Source organism: Cygnus olor, chromosome 1, assembly GCF_009769625.2.
Source record: "Cygnus olor isolate bCygOlo1 chromosome 1, bCygOlo1.pri.v2, whole genome shotgun sequence".
Lineage (NCBI taxonomy): Eukaryota > Metazoa > Chordata > Aves > Anseriformes > Anatidae > Cygnus > Cygnus olor.
This window is the reverse complement of record NC_049169.1, coordinates 138,727,483-138,749,463: the sequence shown is the minus strand read 5'-3', so window position 1 is coordinate 138,749,463 and position 21,981 is coordinate 138,727,483. Positions and strand designations below refer to the sequence as shown.

The 21,981-nt window shown below is 38.3% G+C and overlaps 1 protein-coding gene across 2 annotated transcripts in view; it reads left to right on the top strand.

The window, feature by feature from the left end:
* Window positions 1–21,981, top strand: part of GABRG3 (gamma-aminobutyric acid type A receptor subunit gamma3) — a 331,802-nt gene that overhangs the window by 277,643 nt on the left and 32,178 nt on the right. For both annotated transcript variants that reach the window (XM_040535635.1, XM_040535644.1), the window contains exon 6: window positions 3,604–3,741. In XM_040535635.1, coding sequence (XP_040391569.1) covers window positions 3,604–3,741 — 138 coding nt within the window. The remainder of the gene's footprint in view (window positions 1–3,603; window positions 3,742–21,981) is intronic.

The following is a 21,981-nucleotide window of genomic DNA, read 5'->3' as shown; positions in this document are numbered from 1 at the left end:
GAAGCACTGAAATCTCCAGGTCTGATATTTTCTAAAATGATACGTTTAGAGTGCAAGAAGTAATTAGGCTATATACAAGAAATATTACATATCACCAAGAGCACCATTGTGAACAGTCATCCTCCATAGTCCACTCTGAAAGTTAGATAAATCTTAGGTGTGAAATACCGTCCAAGCAGATGTGTCATTTTTCCGTAAGAAATATTATATCTTTTAAATGAATTGAAAAGGAAAGTCACCCAGCACTGGAGCTGAACATAACAGCAGTTATTTAACAGGTTGAAACAACTCCCATTGAACCGCATGTACCTGTCTCCTTTGATGTAAGTAACCCAGCCACTGTAAGAGTAGATGTCAGTATCTGGGGATAAAAGGGACTGTTATTGAAAGTGCATGATGGTCTCCTGAAGTCAATTGCTTACTATCTAATGACAATGAGTAATACTGAAAGTAGTCATTCTCAAATTGAATCTGTCTCTTCTTAGTCAAAAATACAGGAAAAATACCGAATGATGAGAGTCATGAACTTGCTCCTGACTATGTGCTGCTTGTGCCAGGATAAATAGATATGCCTTGGTTCATTTAACAGCAAGTTTCATGTATTACTGACACTGTAATGAATTTTAGGTGGGCTGCCCATGGGATGAAGAAAAAAGACCCAAAAATTGGAAGAATCATAGAATCATCTGGGTTGGAGAAGACCCTTAAGATCATCAGATCCAACCTAACAGTACCAAGTCCACCACTAAACCATGTCCCTAAGCACCACATTGATGTCTCTTAAATACCTTGAGGGATGGGGACTCCACCACTTTTCTGGGCAGCCTGTTCCAATGTTAGACTGCCCTCCCCATGATTAATTTTTTCCTGATATCCAATATAAACCTCCTCTGGCACAACTTGAGACCATTTCCTTACTTCCTATCACTTGTCACTTGAGAAAGGAGACCAACATCCTCTTGCTGCAGCCTCCTTTCAGGTACCTATAGAGAGCAATGAGGGCTCTCCTCAGCCTCCTCTGCTCCAGATTAAACCTCCCCATTTCCCTTAGCTGCTCCTTATATATCTTGTTTTCTAGTCCCTTCACCAGCTTTATGGCTCTTCTCTGCACATGCTCAAGCAACTCTGTATCCTTCCTGTAACGAGGGGCCCAAAACTGAACACAGTACTTAAGATGTGGTCTCACTAGTGATACATACAAAGGGGCAAAGAAGTTGAATTAAAGACTAATTGACACTTTTTTTTTTTTTCAGTAAATCTTGGAAGAAAAGTAAAATGTTCATTTTAGATCCATCTAAAATAATATGTTTTAAAAAAAAAAAGTTACTTCCAGGATATTTGAAATATTTTTACTTGCAATAATTATGGCGAAATCTTAATAAAAGAAAATAAAAGAAAAATATAGCTTTGAAGTTAAAAATTTAAAGATTTAATTTTTTAAATGTTTGAGTGAAATAATTCAGAGCTGAAATATTTAATTTTGAATATGTCACATGAAATATGTTGACACTTACCACTCTCCCTAAACCGCTCTTTCCTTCCAAAATATTAGTGAGCTCAGTGTGTCACCAAAGAAAGTTCCGTACTCTCTGGAGTTGTCTCTTGCTGATCAAATTTCTCCTGTCATAATGCAGACACAATCCCACTTTTTTAAGATCCTAATATTTTGGTGTCCTCAACGTGATTTTTATGAGAGAATATTTTTGAATTCACCTGAGAAAAGGGGCCCTGCCTGCTACAAAATCTGCAAATTAGTGCTTTGGGCAACAAGTTCTGCAGTGTGAGCTGATGCAGGGAGTGCAAGAGGGCAGTGGTTTCATTTCCTCTGTATCAGGAGGCACATATATGCTAGGATATAGAATTAGGACCCAGAACACCTTGGCAGCCTCCTTTGTAATCCCAATATTGCTTTGAAGGGAAGGGGCAATTCTGCCATTGCCATTGGTGTGAGAACACAGCAGCATGGTGAAGAGAACATCTGATGCCTTTTCTGTCCTGAACTGAGGGGACAAAAGTATCCAAATTAAACCAAGTTAAGAAGTCTCCTAAGGTAAAATGTAGGCCTTTCAGTTAGACAAGGACATTATTTGGTTAGAAATGTGATCAGAGTGCTCAGTCAAATAGGAGCCAGGCTCAAGGAGATTTCAGAGGATTCATGGCTAAGGACACCAGACCCTGAAAAGCCCTCTATTCTTTCACTGTACCTCCGCATCTTCTGCCATAATCTGCCAGTCAAAAAAAAAAATTAACCTTTAAATCAATCTCACAAACTGGCACAGCAGAATTGGCAGTGAAAATTGCTTGGCAGCAAGGGATCTTGCGGAGAATGGCAGGGCTTGTGCTTGTTATTCTGTTGGGTTCTTCATGTGTTGTTTATTTACATTGATGGAAAATATGTGAATGCTACATTTTGAATTAACACATAGTAATTTTCTACAGATTAGAACTGAGGGACTTGTGGGTATTTTTCATGCTGTGTTATGAAAAGGGATAAATAAGGTCATGTACACCTTATAACAATGCCCCAGTGGGATGGAACTTTAAACAAGATGACAAAATCACATATAGGAACACATCGGAGAAGTAGCACCATGACGACAGAAGCTGTTTTGCAACATAAATATCAAAACCTATTAGTATCTGATGGGAAGAAAATACTGATGAGATAGGTATATTAACTGCCTATTGTTGTTGTTAGGTTTTTAATTTGTTTTGTAATCTACACCTACTATATTAATTATTAGATGAATAGGAATGCATTGGATTATTCATTAGAGAACAATCTAGTCTTAACTGTTGAGGGCATGTTGTTGTTTTCTAGATGGTCTATTATTATGATTAGGGCTGGTTGAAAATTTTCTGTTGGACTCCTATTGGAAAATGCCAGTCTTACAAAAAAGGGAAATTAAATATTGGCATGAGAATTAATTCTGTTTTCTAAGCTCTAACTTGATAAAGGAAGACTTTCAGAAGTTATTTCAGCTGTGTAGATCAGGTGATGCCTTGTTAAATACCGTGGCCTTTAGAAGTAAGATGATGGCATAATCACTTTAAAAATCCCAGGCTAATTAAAAAATTCTCAAGTTTTTGCATTGTTTTGAGCTCATTTCGGAAGAACAGTAGCACACATACCATTAGAACTATTATCACATTTAAAACAATCTGTCATTTTCAATTGTTTACATCTTCACCACCACCATTTATTTATTTTTTCCTTCCATTAGTTTGTACAAGTTATTCAGAATATATGTAAAGCAGTATATTTAATGTGTCTGGATGTCTGGACTTCAAATTAGTATAATCAATGGCATCCCTAAAGAAATCTACTTCTGATAGAACAAATCAGATTTTTTTTCCATTGGGAAAAAAATCACAACAACAACAACAACAACAACAACAAAAACGATTGTGGAGAATCATAATGTGCCTCGAATTACAGCTCTATTTTTGTGTGCCATATTACTCTTTTGTTGAATTCTGCCACCAAAATAACTGACAAAACATCAGATCAGAAATTGAGTTGTTCTCAAATATCAGACAGATACTTTTATACATCACCCTTTTTATGAAATAAAATGTATATATGTATTTATTTATTTTTAGATGGCTATCCTAAAGAAGAAATGATTTACAGATGGAGAAAAAACTCAGTGGAGGCTGCTGACCAGAAGTCTTGGAGACTCTATCAGTTTGACTTTATGGGTCTCAGAAATACTTCAGAAATTGTGAAAACTTCTGCAGGTAAGAATGACACAAATGGCAGTGCTTATTTTAGAAAACTAAATATTTCAAAATATTTATTCCAAGTTTGCTTTCATTCAAATGTAAGTTGATTGTCATGTGTATCAATGTTCACATAAGACCTCTAAAGTGAAGACTTTAAAACTGTTGGCTTTGGTTAACTTCCTTTTTTTTGGTTAACTTCTTTTTCTTTTTCTTTATTCTTTATGTAATTTCAGAAACTGAAGAATAAATGATACCTTGGCATGGCTGTTTGTTATATATTTAAAGTTTTATATTATTCTCAGTTAAGTTTATTTAAGCCATTCCTGCATTGAGACATATGTCTTCACCATAAATTAAAGATTTTAAGCACAACGGTAGGGTTAGTGATGCTAGATACTTTCTTGAGTAGTTAATCATTTAGCCATAGGCTTAGTATTTTTCTTGATATTTCAAAGGCACTCTATTTCTCAGCTGATAAATGCCTTTGTTAATGACCTTACTGACTGTAATTAAAATCTAATAATGCCTCTTTTATTTCTTCAGAAATCTTACTCTTTCTTATAACAACAGCAACACGGCTAAAAAGATGTTTAGATAGCACATGTTAGTTGAGCTGGATAAGTTCTTATAAAATTCAAACACTATCGAAACTTTATGTATGACTGAAGTAAGCTTCATGATTACTCTGATTCTGTAGTAAGCTCCATGGTTATCATTTGGTAAGTCTTCTCTCAGCCAGAGACCTATTAGAAGTAACCACCTGCTTAACTGATGGTAAATTTTTGAAAATCCAATTATTATTATTATTTTATATTTAAGCAGTGTTACAATTTGGGAAACACTGTGAACAATTCATAAAAATGATTAATCTCTGAAACTACTGCTGTTGGGTGATTGCCTACCAAATGACATTATTAATGTATCCTCAGGACTAGATAGCAACTTTTATTTATTTATTTATTTATTTTAATGAAACATCACTAAAGCTTTAGCAAGTATTTTGTGCAGTAGTTTAGCAGATCAAAATGTTGCAAGCATGTAAAAGTTTTTTATGTTATGGATACAAATCCTTGAAGTCTGTTTCTTAGGAATGCAAATTTCTCAGGTGAGTTATCCATAAATTGAACCAGGAGCTGGTGGATAACAATAAAGTACAAAATAACAACTCATTAAAGGATCTATATATAGAATCATATAATCATTGAGGTTGGAAAAGACCTTCGAGGTCATCAAGTCCAATTATCAGCCTGACCTACTAAGTCCCATCGCTAAACCATGTCTCTTAGTGCCACTAAGGCAGGCAAGTCAATTAATGCCACAGCATGCAGGTCATTGGAAGGAGTAGTAGGAATGGGAAAGTCCTGTTTTTCCTGCTTTGCTCACACCTGGAGCAGTCATCTTGAGTTTGAGTGAAGAATAGCTAAACACACATGCAAGAATTACACAGTTGGCCGTATTAAGATGTTGATAGTGTCTTGGTAAACAACTAGACCTGTCAACCTCTTGCTTTGCACAGGACAAAACCACTTTTAGGTTCATATTCAAGTGAGTAAATAGTTAACACGGAACAAAGAAAAATGTATTTTCTATGTTCTTTTTGAGGCCCTCAGCAACCTAGGGCCCGGAGTATGGAAAATTAACTGGTACATTGGGAAATCATGAGCATGCCTTATGCTATAATGCAAGGATTCCTTTTTAGGAGGGTGGGGCACAAAGCCCACCTGCGACTGTGGATTATGTCTCAGAGGCAAAATTTAAGATATTTCTCTGACTACCTGCAGTGAGCACAGAAGTGTATGCATAACAGGGAGGCTGTGTTGGGGCTGCCCCTATAGTAATGTGGACATAGGTGCCCCCTCGGTTTTGGGCTGCTCCCTGGAGATGCCACTTCCCATGGACTAGCCTCTGGGAGCCTGTAGATGTCCCACCAGTCACCATCCTTTTGCAGTGTGGAGACAGGAAAAGCAGCATTGTTTAGAGCGCAACTCAGGAAATTGTTCAGACTTATGAGATGGAGTTGGGAAAAGGAAAGCAGGCAGAATACCAACAGCAGCTTCCTGACAATGAGAGCTACTAAACTGTCATCTGTTCCTCCTCAGGGAAATTATGGAAACTACTATTACACAGGACAAAGTAGACCAGACAAAGTATGAGAAAACATACTGCAGGCAACAGTCCTCCACAGTCCTCCACTAACAGAAGATGGATTCAAAAGCCTAATATCTCTTTTTGCTTCTAACTTACATCCTTCTGCTCTTTTATGACACTATTACTTCTCAGTAAAGTGTGTGTTCATCTATAATATGGGAGCTGCCACAGCGTTACCTACCTGTATCCAGTTCAGATGTACCTTTTTAGCTCCTTTTCAGCAGAGTTACAGTGATAATGAAGACAGGTCACACATGGCAACATGTTGCTTTTCTTCCAGTATTTGTATAAGCCAGTTCATTTTCCCCAAATGACTAGATTTTGTACTCAGCGGAGTTCTGCTAGTTGATATTATTTCATTCTTCCCGCCCCGCCCCCCCCCCCCCCTTTTTTTTTCTCCCAAACATTTAGATGACCCTTATGTTAATCTGGCAATTTTGGAGTTATACAGGTAGGAAGCCAGCTGTAACAAAGACTATGTCTGAAATCTGAGCAAGATGAGAAATGCTGTCATAATGCTGTCATATTCTACCTTGTGCCAGCAATGAGTTAAAGCATTAACATCGTGGTGTGCTTTACTCTTGCAAGAAGACTGTCCTTTCTTACAATAATTTGTCAGCCAGGAAAAGTTTTCATGGCCATCTGGAAGAGGTACTCATCTTTTTTCTTGAGGATGATTTTGAATTTCATGCCAAGATACACACATAACCTGATTAATACCTACTGCATCTGATGAACACATGGAATACACAGCAGAGCTCACTGTGCTGGTGCTGTCACCATGCACCTTTACACCCTAAGCAAGCTCTCACTGTTAGGTGATGTCAAACTAATTCACAAGTATGGGAGAATCCCCCTGTTGCCATCTGGCAAGATATTCATATACTATAGCAAGAATAATTCTCATGCTACAATGTCAAATAAGGTTTTTAAAGATAATTAAAGTAGAGGGAATACTAAACCACCTGGCACTGAGCTGTGAAAAAAAAAAAAAAAAAAAAAAGGAACTGCATATAAGGAGAAAAACTTGAAATTTTAAACTTACAAATCATCCAATGGAAGGGTGATCAAGAAAACGAGAGAGAGAGAGAGAGTCATAATTTAGAGACATCACTGTGTGTTTACAGTAAATTATAGAGTCACAGAATGGTTTGGATTGAAAGGTGCCTTAAAGATCATCTAACTCCAACCCCCCTGCCATGGGTAGGGACACCTTCCACTATATCAGGTTGCCCAAAACTCCATCCAACCTGGCTTTGAACAATTCCAGGCAGGGGGTATCCACAGCTTCTCTGGGCAACCTGTTCCAGTGCTTCACCACTCTCTGAGTAAAGAATTTCTTCCTAATATCTAATCTAAACCTACCCTCTTTTAGTTTAAAGCCATTAGCCCTTGTCTTATCACTACATGCTTTGACAGAATCCCTCCCAGGCTTTCCTGTAGTACCCTTTAGGGACTAGAAGGCCACTAGAAGGTCTCCCTGGAGCCTTCTCTTCTCCAGGCTGAACAACGCCAACCCTCTCAGCCTGTGTTTAAACAAGAGAGGTGCTGCAGCTCTCTGATCTTTCTCATAGCCTAATTCTAATACATCCATATCCTTCTTGTGCTGGGGGCCCCAGACCTGAACACAGCACTCCAGGTGGGGTCTCATGAGAGCAGAGGGGGAGAATCACCTCCCTTGATCTTCTGGCCACACTTCTTTTGTTGCACCTCAGGGAATGGTTGGCTTTCTGGGCTGCAAATGCATACTGTTGGCTCATATAGAGGTGTTCATCCACCAGTACCCCATGGTCCTTCTCCACAGGACAGTTCTGTGTCCAGTCAACACCCAGCCTGTATTCTTGTTTCTGATTGACCCAGCCCAGGTGCAGGACCTTGCACTTGGTCTCTAATTTTCACCCATAAGCTCTCAACCTGTGTGTTGCTGTTCTTCAAAGACAGCTCCATGCAGTCAATCCCATTTTTTCTTTTCTTTCTTTTTTTTTTTTTTTCATAGAGGGCAACTCCTTCACCTTTCCTTCCTCACTTTTCCTCCTGAGTAGTTTATAGCCATCAATTACAGCACTCCAGTTGTGTGATTTGTCCCACCAAGTTCCAATCAAATCAGTTTTCCAGCTGGGCAGTGGCTACTAGCTCCTCCTGTTTGTTACACTTGCTGTGAGTGGTTATATAGAGGCACTTAATCTGGACCAACTGTCCATCCTTTTTGACCAAGCCTTTTTTGGACAGCTGGAGGACATTCCTCACTCCTCTGATAGGTGCACTCTTCCACCCTATTGCTCACAAACATGTGAGTATCCTGGTTTAGGGCCCAATCACCCATGTTTTTTAGTTTAGGGCCTAATTCACTAAGGCAGCCAGCCTGCCAGAGAAGATTTTCCTTCCTATCCTAGACAGCTGGGCCCCATCTCTCCCCAGTAACCTGTATTCATCACAATACCTTCCGTGATTGCAAAAGTCAAAGCCTTGTTGATGGCAATAGCTGGGTAGCCAGGTGTTAAACATCAGGTTTTCCAGTCCCAGTCTTTCCAGGTGGGAGGGAGGGGGGAACAAAAAAAAAAAAAAAAAAAAAACCTGTCCTCCACCTTACACCCCTCTGAATCATAAGGAGTCCACAAGTAAATCTCATGGAATGAGCTGTAGCTTATGCTTTTCTGCTCCTGCTCCACACACACCCCCTCCCAAGGGAAAGCATATTCATTCTTTTTAAACCACTCAATTTTTTACACTGGTAGCTAAACACAAAGACCTTGTAGCTACTGAGTCAGATTTTCATTTACGTGAAAACTTCTTTGCAGCATGTAAGTTCTATTTATGTTTTTCCTCAGATGCCTTTAGCTTGAGAGATTCTTGCAGTCCAAAGAAGCCTTTGCATAAATAAGTTCAAGCTAATTCATCAGAAATAGAAAACACTATAAAAGTTCCCTGTTTTAAATCCTTAATAGCTGATCGTTACAAATGAAATACAGGGAATCAAAGTATTACTTCATATATTCTGAATAACCCCAAGCAATACCCATACCCAATAAAGAGTCATAACTGCTGTCATAAAAAGATACACCTTTGCATACAACAGGTGGGTGATGATTAGTGGAGCCTTCTTGTCATACAACTTCTAATTTGTGTTTTATATTTTGAAATTGCTGTTTCAGCAAGAACCTCAGCTTACGCAATGCTCTCAGCCCTACATCACAGGGCTGCAAAGCAAGGTCAATATTTGTTTTCACACATTCAGGTAAAGCTCTGTGGGATAATGTTAGTAACAACACATTTTAAAGTACACACTCTGTTGAAGGAGAGAGACATTCAATGGCAAGTAAAAAGCTATCCTAGAATAAGAAAGCAAGCACTGCTTGTATTTTAAGAATATGCAAAGAAATAGCTTTTAGCAGGAGAAGGGAGGAATAGGCATGATTTTATAGGAAGGTCAAATTTCACTGGGGGAGCCCCCATCAGGTCAAGGGGTGGGGCAGGTGGATACAGGCATTAGCTGATGCTCCTTGACTTTTTCACAAGAGTAACACATTCCCAGAGATTTATCCACAGGAAGAGATGCTCAGGTGCCTAACTCTTGAGTTAGGTGAGCAAAGAACAGCTGGCTTTAGAAATCATTTCAAACATGAGAAGAGCCAAGCAGTCCCATGGCAGTATGGGGTTCAGCCAGCAGTCTAACCATCACCCCATAGGTCTGTGTTGGTGAGGCAGGACCAACACCCAACATGGATATCAGGTAGACAAAGCAAGGCCAGGGTCAGCAGTAAGCAGCTGAGCCCCTCACCATGGGGAAGGGGTTGCAGGGGAGATGGCAAAGAAAGGTGGTCACAGGCTGATTGGGGCAATTGAAGACTGTTGGCTCGCTCACAACAGTAAGCAAGAAAAGGTGCACTAGGTGCCATAACTGATGAATATGGGTGAGTCTGTGCACGCTTGTTTTTAATGAACATCCTCTCCTGTACTGACTAACTAATCTGAGGATATTTACTTAATGAATATTCATGAAACTCTTTTGTTTTTTAAACATCATTGACTTTTTTTAATGTCCTACTGAGCCCTGATGGCACACCAGAGATTGCTTGTCATTGGTGTATTCTTCTCAAGACAAATGTGTATTTGTAGTTTTTGTGGTTTTTTTTTTTCCTTTCTCAAATACCAAATTTGTTGGGATTCACCTCAGCCAGCCATGCAGCACAGGCTGTTGTTAGTCAGATGGCATTCAGAAGACGACAAGTGGAGAAACAAATGCCCCACACCATTTGAAAATAGTGCCCTTTTTTTACTTACATGGCTTTGCAGGAGCTTGGCCTCCTTCTGCCAGGGTATTACATAATCTCAAATGCTCTAATGGTTAGGATTTGGTTTCAAGCCCACAACAAACATATACTCTGGGTTCTCATTATTCCAGATAGCATCCCCTCCTCTTTGAAATAGTGTTCCCTCCTCTCCCCATCCCATCTTGCTTGACTAATGTAAGTGCAGAAGTGGAGAAAGTTAATTGGACTTTTTGTTTTTTTAAGTCTGAATGTATGAGTGGAGTTGCAGCTGGATTCCAGGAGCTCTGAACCTGCTTTCCCCTGGTGCCAGACAAAACTTCTGTCTGTCAGGCATCTGTGTGTGGAAAGAGTTAGTCACACCTCCACAAAGAGGTAAAACAGCAAATGCTTTTGTTGGGAGAATTATTTGTTGCTCTGCTCTCCAGCTCTTCAGTCCTGTTGCTCCCCTGGCATTTTGAGACTTCAGGTATTCATTCTCACAGTTCTGGGGACTTCCTTTATGTCAGGTAGGTGTAATGATATTCATAGCTCTCCTTGGGCTCTTGAAATTTGGAGTCTGAATTTTAGACCTTGCGAATCTACAAGCTATGCTTGTATTTTTTCCCAAGGTTCATTAAATCAGATTTGGGCTTTCAAAAATCTATGTCTGTCATTTAGACTCATAGCTTCTTAAGAAATTACGATTCAAACTAAAATCCTGTGTTGATTCTTGAAGCTGAATATACATTTTTTTAATAGTTGTGTACTATAATCTGGCTGGGATGGAGTTGAATTTCCCTGCAGCAGCCCATACAGTGCTGTGCTCTGCACGTGTAGCTAGAACAGCCGTGGTATCACTCCAGTGTTGTGTCTATTGCTGAGCAGTGCTGGCACCGCATCAGGACTCCCTCCAAGACCCCAGAGCCAGCAGGCTGGGGGTGAGCAAGAGGTGGGGAGGCGACATCACCAGGGCAGCTGATTCAAAGGGATAATCCTCACCTTGTGGTGTCACACTCAGCAATAAAAGGTGGGAAAGGGGGGCTCTCGTTATGAAGTTGTCTGTCCTCCCAAACAACCACTATGTGTATTGAGGCCCCACTTCCCAGGATATGGCCAAACATTGCTCGTTGATGGGAAGTAGAGAGTAATTTTTATTTCTCTATATCTTTGCTTCTGCACAGCCTTTGATTTTTTTTCCTCTTCCTTTTCCCTTTAATTAAATTATCCTTATCTCAACCTGTAAGGCTTTTTTTTTTTTTCTTTTCTTTTTTTTTTTATTTCCAGTATAGTTTCTTCTCCCCCTCTTCTGAGGAGGGGGAGTGGAGGGCGGTTGTGGTGGAGGTCAGCTGCCCAGCTGGGTAAAACCACCACAAGGCGACAGAACCATAAGGAGAGAACTGATGCCTTAGGTGTCACACTTCAACAAACTCTGCTGCCCCCATCTCTGTATCATACTCCCCTCTGTTTTCTCACTTTTCTCACCTTATCTACACAAGCACACACATACAGACTCAGACTTGCACATCTTCTGTCCTCATGGGCCCTCATCTGCAGCAGCCCCAGCATTGCCAACTGGCAGGTACCAGGAACACACCCTTTGAAGACCTTCTTGTCCAACTCTCCAGCTCCAGCACCAGAGATATCTCTGCTTGCTTCCTTCACACAGAAGTGCACACCACCCTGGCACTTGCAACTTAGTTTTCACTCATTTTTTCTGTCTTTTCTGCAGCTTTCTCCTGAGGTTTGTCTTTAATGAAATTCATCAAACTCAGACCTTGCCACTATAATTGTCTCTGGAATGAGGGTATATTGTTAAGACTTCTTTTCTGACAGTAAATACCAACTCACGAGAAAACAGAAAACTAGTCTGATTATAAGAAGATTTAGCAATAATGTTTTCATTGACTTTTTTTTTTTAATCTCTGAGACAATATTTGCAATAAATCAAATTCCAGTTTAGCAGAGAGAATCAACAGTGGCTATATTGACCTTTAAAAGATATTTACATGTCAAATGGTAATCAATCAGCATGAATATTTTGAAAAAGCCATAGTTTTTCTAAGTGAAATTTCAACTTTTTTTTTTTTTTTTTACAACAGTTTGTCTTGCACTTGTACACTTTGTATGATAGATTCTGATAAGCTTGTCATTAGCCACTGAGGTTGGAAACGTAACAATTAAATGAATGAGTACTAACAATACTTCTATTCCAGTAAAGTGTTTTTCTTTGTTGACTATGAGTTTGACTGACACTTATGAGAATCAAAACTTTTACATCACCCTGCAAATCCAGCAGTTGCCCTTCTTATTATAAAAATGTCTCATGTAAGATAGCTATTGAAGAGAGTGATTGACAACCTGATCCATAGCCTACTAAGGTTAATGGAACTTTCAACTGTTGCTGGCCTGGGATAAGGCCCTGAAATGCAGAAGCCTGAAATTAGCTATTTAATGTATACAGTTCTCTCTAAGTAATTGTTGAGTCACTTGCGACTAAGAAAGCTCAGCTTAACAATGAGGAATGGATTACCTGCTCTAGAAACACCTTCCTTCTTCTATTTATGAATAATACAAATGATTATTAGAAATGGTCAAGGGGATTTTATTCTCCATATGTTATGATTGGCAGAACTGCAGGTATAACTGATTTCATTCTTATTCTTTGTCTTGTGGAGACAATTTTGTAGTTTCCCTTGTATAGGCCTTTATTGCTGCAAATGTGGGAGAGAGATTAAAAAATAAAGAAACTTTACTTCATGGTAAAAGCAAAAGATAAAAGCAGACAGTGGAATCTCAAAGGCAGGTCTTCACCTGCATTTTCTTCTTCAGGGAAAATTTCAGCAGGAAGCTATTTTTCCCTTAAAAATCTCCCGTTGTACTTGTTAAGGATCTCAAAATGTCTTTTTTAAAGATTTTCACATTGCATGGAAAATAAATAAATAAATAAACAAAAATACAGCCTTTTCCCATTAGCTTTTTTTTTTTTTTTTAAGAGTTTTTACCTGATAATTCCATATTTGGAAGTTTCATGTCTGTATAGCTTTAGGATGTTCTTGAATTAATTACTCTTCCATCAGTAATGTTGTATTTGTTGCTCCTCTGACTTTTATTCCTACTTCTGTGTCATTACACTGCTGTTTTGGTGATTTAGGGTTGGCTCAGTCAAAAATTTTGTATTAATTCAAACTGTGAAGGTTTGGCCTTTGCCCAAGGTTGCTACAATGTTATCTAAAAGTCTTTCAAAAGCAGCAATTGGACTTAATTTAGAGCTCATAGTATTGCACGGGACGTTATATATTTTACTCACTGCTGAATCTGAGATCTTAATGAGAATTTTAAGATACAAAATTGGATGACTATTCACATGTAGCAGAAAGGTGCAAGTGGCTTTTTAGATTTTAATTTACCATACCTTAGAAAAAGTGTGTCTCATACTAGTTAAATGCTAGCATGGTCTCTCTAAATTTAACATTTACTCTTTCACATCAGGTCATGTTTCAAGATTCCTACCATGTGGCAATTTGTAGGTCTTTGCCTCTAGGACCCTTTTCTGCAGCTAATATTCACAACATTTGTACCTTGTTCCTAATAACAACTCCATTTCAGTCAACACCTTCTGTGAGGTAGTTACATTGGCAAGAACCAAAATCTGTTCTATGAACAGTTGCTGGATGACCACAGAATCACAGAATTGTCTAGGTTGGAAGAGACCTCCAAGATCACCTAGTCCAACCTCTGACCTAACACTAACAAGTCCTCCACTAAACCTTATCACTAAGGACTACATCTAAACATCTCTTAAAGACCTCCAGGGATGGCGACTCAACCACTTCCCTGGGCAGTCCATTCCAATGCCTAACAACCCTTTCAGTAAAGAAGTTCTTCCTAATATCCAACCTAAACCTCCCCTGGCGCAACTTTAGCCCATTCCCCCTCGTCCTGCCACCAGGCACGTGGGAGAATAGACCATCCCCCACCTCTCTACAGCCTCCTTTAAGGTACCTATAGAGAGCAATGAGGTCTCCCCTGAGCCTCTCTTCTCCAGGCTAAACAACCCCAGTTCCCTCAGCCGCTCCTCGTAAGACTTGTTCTCCAGACCCCTCACCAGCTTCGTCGCCCTTCTCTGGACTCTCTCGAGCACCTCCATGTCCTTCTTGTAGCGAGGGGCCCAAAACTGAACACAGTACTTGAGGTGTGGCCTCACCAGAGCTGAGTACAGGGGGACAATCACCTCCCTAGACCTGCTGGCCACACTGCTTCTTATACAAGCCAGGATGCTGTTGGTCTTCTTGGCCACCTGAGCACACTGCTGGCTCATATTCAGCTGCCTATCAGCCAGTACTCCCAGGTCCTTCTCTGCCAGGCAGCTTTCCAACCACTCATCTCCCAGCCTGTAGCGCTGCTTGGGGTTGTTGCGCCCCAGGTGCGGGACCCGGCACTTGGCCTTGTTGAACTTCATACAGTTGACCTCAGCCCATCGGTCTAGCCTATTCAGATCCTCCAGCAGAGCCTTCCTATTCTCGAGCAGATCGACACACGCACCTAACTTGGTGTCATCTGCAGACTTACTGAGGGTGCACTCGATCCCCTCGTCCAGGTCATCGATAAAGATGATGGATTTATCCCAATGTACGTCTTTCCATTACCTGCCGTAGAGGCTGGCAAGTAGGAGCTACGATGTCAGGTAGCTCAGGAAATAGTACAGGACAGGAATAAGTGTTTAGGAAGTTTCCAAACCTTCCTATTCAACAACAGTATTGATATGGGACAACATGCCTCAGCATTCCTGAAATGTGAGGAAGCTTATCGTGGCCAGGGCTACCACAGCATCCCACTGCAAACCAGAAGCAAGAACCCTTGCCGCTTGTGCCAAGTTTGGCAGTGACAAAATCTGAGCTGGCGTCAGCCAGGATTCATTGTGGTGTTTACAAAAGAAACTTAGCAGAAGATACCAAAATAGCTTATCATCCATTATGTCAGAGAAACAATCTTAGTCATCTTGAGACAAACTGAAGGTGTGGACCTGTTTCATTATTTCACAAGAGGAAAATACACAATCCCAAGTGTGGATAGGTAGGTGGCATCAAGCCAAGGATCTCAAAACACTCAAGGGACTCCTAGTATGTTCTCCCAATGTCTCTGTTTCTGAGCAGATGAATCCTCCTGAATACGTTTCCTTTTTGAATCAGCCTTGCAAGTTGAGTCCATTTAGTCTTTTTATACCTTGTCACACTAAACATTGGTAGAATAATATCCTTGGACAATATCCTTATATAGTGGACAATATCCTTATATAGAAAAATTCTGCGTGATAGTGAGGCATTTTCATGTCAGTCTGTTTTTCAGACCTTTCCCCATTCTTCAGAACATTATCATCTTGTGTTTATCCCTACTGGAGAGGAAAATCAAAATTGTCTTTCTGATTTGACCTCTAAAGACTGGCATTTGGAAAACTTTCAGTTATGTTCCTCCCCAGTGTGAGGGCTTCACAAATTCATCTACTTTTTCTTTCTTTGACAGAAACAGTCCACAGCTACATTTGTGGTACTTGTTTTAAGTACTCTTAGTTCCGGGAAGTTCCCTTCAGTTTATTCAGTTTTTTCAAGCCTGCCTTGAACCTGGGGAACACAATCCCCACTCCCCCACACACACCCCAAGAACAAAACAATGTATAGTTTTGTACATAAGGAGAATAATGTATTTTTAATTAAGTATAAAATAAAGATTTTCATCTGAGAAGTACAGAACCACCACCTACATTCTAATTCAATTCACTATTAAACTTAATTGCAGGCCTGCTACAAGTAGGAGCAGTTAGAGTGAAAAAACATCTAAGGAGTTTTCTGCTCTTTGTGTTCACAGCTTCAGGCATGTCTTTTGCATACTATAAACAGTGTGCCAAATTATTCCTTCAGTACTATTGGTTCAAAACATAAATTTTCTTAGAATAATGATGTAGAAGAATCATAGAAGAATTATAAAGCAGCTCGAAGAGAAAAAAAAGAATATACATTTTATACATCGTTGGATGTATATATGGATGTATAGATGGAGACTGCTAAAAGCATGTAAGGATATTAAAAATGCTTTGAATTTCCTATACATCTTCATGCAGTAGTTGCATACTTGTCAAAATGATGAATAATCTTAGGCAAAGCTGAAGCCAAACTTCTGGATCATAGTTTTAATCTGTGTCTTGGTCCACTCTTGTTTGAATTCCTCTCCATCTAGTCTTTTCTTTTATCTTTTTCTTTTTTTCTCTTTTTCTTTTTCCTTTTAATAACAATACCTCCCAGGAAACAAATATTGTTAAACATATGTCTACTAATACAAAATACTGGTACAAATGTCTTTTGTATTAATTCAAATTTACAGACTCCCAATCCAAGCTGTTTATTTTATCCTTATTCTTCAGTTCTTCCTCTGAGATAAAGCATGTCTGTTTGTTTTTCTAAATGATTCCTTTAAAAAGAGGAAACCTTGGTAAATGGTGCCTGTGTTAACACGATAGAAAAATAGAAGCACATTTAAATGTGAAGAATACTTTGTTGTAGCTTCTTCTTATTTATGTGAATAGATAGATTAATTCTTGAGGCCACGTCTTGAAGAGCACTTCTGTGAAAACTGAGTCCTTGAGTAGATCTGAACAGTGCCTGCAAGTATCTCCCCAGAAGACTCTGAATTTCAGGTCACTCCTGGCTTTACACATCTGGAATTAATTAATCTCTCTCAAGCTATCTCCAGGCTGTGTCAACCCATGGCACAGGCCTCATCAGAAGCTTTCAAGGAACCATCCTGGGCTCTCTTTTCCGCTTGAAGTCACCAGAAACATTGAAGCAGGGAGGCTGCATAGTGCAGTGGGACTACCCCGTCTGCAACAAAGAGCATCCCTGAAGAGTACTCTCAATACTGAGCTGATGAAATTCCCCTCCATCAGCCTCAGGGAACCCTAGCAAGGGTGCAGAGCTGACTTTTAGCTTCCTCGACCATCAGTTAAAGTAGCTGACAGCTGCTTTGGTGTTGCCACTCTACTCCGTAGTTACAGCTTTAGAAACTTCGGATTTAGTCATGTCATCTGAGATAACAGAAATCCCTTTTGCTCAGCTGTAGGCTCATAACTCATTTCAGGCTAAGGCCTGTTATACATGATGCTTAATCCCATTCTTTAACATCATACATTTAAAAATCAGATCCATGGTGAGATTTACAGAAAAAAAAAAAAAAAGGATTACAGGATGATAATAAATACCCAATCTTCCAGAAATAGAGGATTTCTTAAAACATAATGAAATGTTTTTCCATTGTCACAACCTTAAAATAAAACTGCATTTTATGCAGGTTTAATTCCTTTGTGCAAAACCTAAAATCCCACCACCCCAACCAACAAAACCAAATACAATAAATAACGTCTTAGGACAAGAGAACTCCTGAGAAGTTCAGAAATTATAGCAAACAATACATTTTTTATTGTTCCTGTTTTCTGTAACTTCTGATTTTCTCAGATATTGGGCTGCCAGTAGACCCCCTTTATGCCCTATACTTGAAACAATTTCTAAAAATATGAGTACCACTGGCAATTATTCTGCACCTGCTTCTTGGTCCTCATAAGGAAAGAGGAAATTACTCCCATAGTTTCATCTGAGCTTAAACCAAGAAAAACATCCCAATACAGTTTCAAACATGCTAATACCTTATTAAGCATTGCATTATAAGGTAACTTCTGCCTAACAAAACTCCTGGAGATAAACCTTTTTTGCAAGTCCATGAATTCAAAAATAAATGCACACTTCCTCCACTGCTTCCCAAAGTGTTTAACAAACTGGCAATAAATAAATAAATAAATAATAATTTAAAAAAAAAAAAAAAAAGAAAGAAAGAAAAACAGATCTTAAGTGCTGCACCTTACAGAAGTAATAACTTCTTGATGAATATTGTAAATGAGACTTTGCTTAGTCAAAGTCAAAGACAATCAAAAGCCAATGTTCCCATTGCTCTGAAAAAAAATAAAATACAAAATAAAAAGAGAAAGAGAGAGAGAGAGAATTTTGAAGCCACAAATTTCTTAAGGTAATTCCACTTTGACAGTAAGATTTTTGTAAAATCCTATCAATAGTATTTAAGGTATTTTTTAATTATTGATACTGGCTCACCAAAATAAATAAATAAATAAATAAATAAAAAGGGAAGACATAAAATGAATTGATTGTCTGCTTACTGTAAGCTTCAAGCTGATATAAGGTAGATGATGTAAAATGCCATTATCACTTTTAGTATTTCTTCAGAAAGCTAATCTGAAATACAGCAATGATGAGGTAACTTTAACATTATACATTTCAGAAAGGTCTTCATATCATATTATTTCATTTGAATTTCTGTAAGTAAAAAAGGCCATAAGTCATTCCAGAGTAGAATTGAATAAGAAAAGAATAATGTTGAAGATTTTTCCTTTGCATTCATGGTTTTGATTCATGTAATTCATAAATCTTTTTGCACATTAACACACGAGTTTGCCATTTTTTGTTACTTCCTATTTGCTTTGTTCTTACAGTCATTTGTTATTCTCTGATTTAGGAAAGCTGTCTTCCAGTTAAGGCACAGATAATTAAATTTTGGTCTACAAATCATAAAGTTTTTTTTAACAACTGTAGAGTTAAATTATTAGTTGAAGCTATTCAGCAAATACTAAACAAATAACAACAAATCCATTTGGCAATAGTCAGGGTGAATTTGAGAATGATATGTTAACCAAAAAGGGGATGAGATCTTCTTTAGCCTATCACACTTAATTATAATCTTAAAATTTTAATAATAGGATGTGGTTCTGCAAAAGTGTAGTTTATGGCTCCATGTATTGGATGAAAAACACCACAGCCACATTGTAAATAGTACAGATCACTAATAATTTCACATCTGCAGCTTTTCACACTTCAAAATCAATTTGGTAAACTGCTTAAGAGGTAGATTTTATTTTACTTTGCTTAAAATCAGGAAAATGGGAAGAAAGAGATGTGGTAGGGGACTGCTTCTCTCTTCCCTTGAACCTTGCGCAGTAACTTTTGCTTATTTAACAGAAATGTAAAAATAATAACCAATCACAATGCAATATTTAAAATATTTTTACCTAGGTTTGCATGACTTCATAAAAAGCCAAGAGAATAGGGTTTCAGCCTCAGTATTTTTACTATATGTAATTTAAGTATACTTGTTTTCTACTATAAAACTATAAATGTGTTTATACCATATTTTCACTACAAAAAAATGAGTGTACAATGATCTGCAGTATTGGAGACAGAAGAAAATGGAAAAGAGGGAAGATTTATTTGTTTCACTGCAATATAGAAAATTTGAGATTTGCATCTAGTACCACTTAAATATGCTTAAGTAAAAGCAAAAAAATAAAAATTAAAATTAAAAGAACCAACCAAACAACCAACTGAGCAACAACAACAACTAAAAAAAAACCTCTTTATAACTATGTCTGTGGAATTAAATATGTGCTTTTTTCACTGATGAAAGAAAACAGTTTTCTACCTCTGCAACTCCATGTAAATGCAGCCTCAAGCATTAGTATTACAGGATCAATGACGATTTCTAGCTTTGATTTTCCTATTCAGAGTTTTTACTAAATTGACAACCTTAGCATTAATAATGAAAAGTGGCAGTGTTATTAATCAAACATGTTCAACCAACCAAATATAATTAAAGCCTGATATAATCTTATTCTGCAAATACTTAAGCACCTGGAAATATTTTCATGAAATATTGACTTAATGGTAAACGAAGTGTCTACAAGATGTTTAGCCCTCCACTCACTTTTTCTTGAAATATGTTATCCAACAGTGTAAATCATAAGTTGGCATACCCTGATGTTTCTAGGATGATGGTCCAGTCTTCTGTCTGTCCATTAGGTATCTAACTTTTCGACAGTTTTGGTCTGTGGAGTGTTCTGTTGAATGCTTAGTTGCTTCTTGTTCAAAGCACAAGAGCAACTAAAGAAATTGTGCTTCCAAAATAGTAAGTAAATGAATAAATTAAAAAATACTTGAAATAATACAAAATTGTTAAAATAAATGTATATGAAAGTAAATCAATTTGAGGAAGATGGCTAGTAAAGTTTAAAATGTCTTCACTCTGCCTGTGTAAAGTCACCCTGTGAATTAAGGCATGCCAGGAAGATCTTGTACTTTAGTGTTAATAAATCCAGTCAGCTTTCCAGTGAAATCCCTCACCTTGTTCTGTTTGAAGAGTTTGTGGGCCCAGTCCAGGCTCCCTCCAGTCAGAAGATCACACTGAAGGACAAACATAAAAATGTCCTCTATATCCAGGAGGAAATGAATCTTCTCCTCCAGTTTTCTCCAAACCTAATTAACCTGAAAATATGCCTCATTTGGTGATTTTGCTGCATTGCTCTTTACAGGTCATTAATGAATTAATTAAACAATCTTAAAAGATCAGGGGCTAGGACTGGTTGGACAAGGTCACTAACACCCAGGGAGAACCAAAGTGTGAAAGGTGGAAGCAAGAGGAGAGGAGGAAAATGGAAAACAGAGAAGGCTGGACAAGAAAACTGTCACGTTATGGGAAATGCAGCAGTGCAATGTTGGAAAGACTGGGGCTTAGGGCAAGGATGAGGAGGCTGGGAGTGGGACAAGAAGCTATGACCTGATATTGGAGCTGTTTGCATAAACCGACTAGAAAGTCAGAGCTCTGAGTGAGAAAAGGCTTTGGAAAGTGGCAGAATATATTAACCACCATGAAAATACTACATTGCTGTTCAAACCCTGGGAGTCCAAGACACTCAGATATATCTAATTCTCTGCTATCAACAAAATGTCTGGTGAAATGTTTTATCCGTTTCTAGCATTGTGTTCTAAGAGGTCAAAGCCAGCAGTGGTCCAAGGGAACTTGGAAGTGGACAGATTCAATACAAGCCATTGAATCCAGCAAAACTTTGGATGAAAATCAAGAAAGGAGGCTTCTGGTTTTATCACAAACAAAAAAACAACTGCCTAAATGCAACAAAGCTTTGACCATTTCAGCTTTTGTCACTCACTGATATCAGTAGGGAACTGCCAAAAGGGTTTTATCCCCTGCTTACAGGGTTTCAGGCTTTGTAAGATTTGATAGGCTCCTGCAGAGAAAATCAAGGCAATCTGCATTAACAATGCACCACTCTGTACTGAAAGACACCTTGAAGAACATAGGGAACAAAAAGGAAGGTTTCAGCTCTTAACATTGTATTCTGCTGTTTTTGACTTGAACTTGTTTAAAGAATTACCCTAGACAGTCAATACAAGAGAGAACCTGAAGAGCCTCATTTAGCAGGACAGGCTAAAATGAATGGTAATTCTCCTCCAGAAAAGTCTTACAAGGGAAAAGATATACAGCTGACAACTGAAAACTGAACATACCAGGTTTAGAGATTTAGATTTAGATTTAGAGTTGTCCTTGTTTATATCCATCTAAGTCTTATTGTAGATATTAGAAATACTGTAGATAGATTTAAAACTTCAGATCCTGGACTGTCTATCTGTGGAAAAGAGTAATCGTGACTGACTTGACCTCCACTTCATCTTTTTTTTTTTTCTTTTTTTTTTTTTCCCAATCTGAATTATTGTAGGGTTGTGTAGATATTCAAAGATGTATTAGATACATAACTATGAATATCAGTAAGAATATCAGCTATTGCTGAAGTTCATTATTGCAAGGTTGATGGGGTGTGACAGCAAGAGCAATATATATACCAAGTTTAACCAAATCCTGATCTTACTGCCAACTTCATATATTGTTGCAGTCCTAAAAGCTATCTTTTATGTCTATGTATTTTCACAGCTATAGAAATATATCAGAAACATTT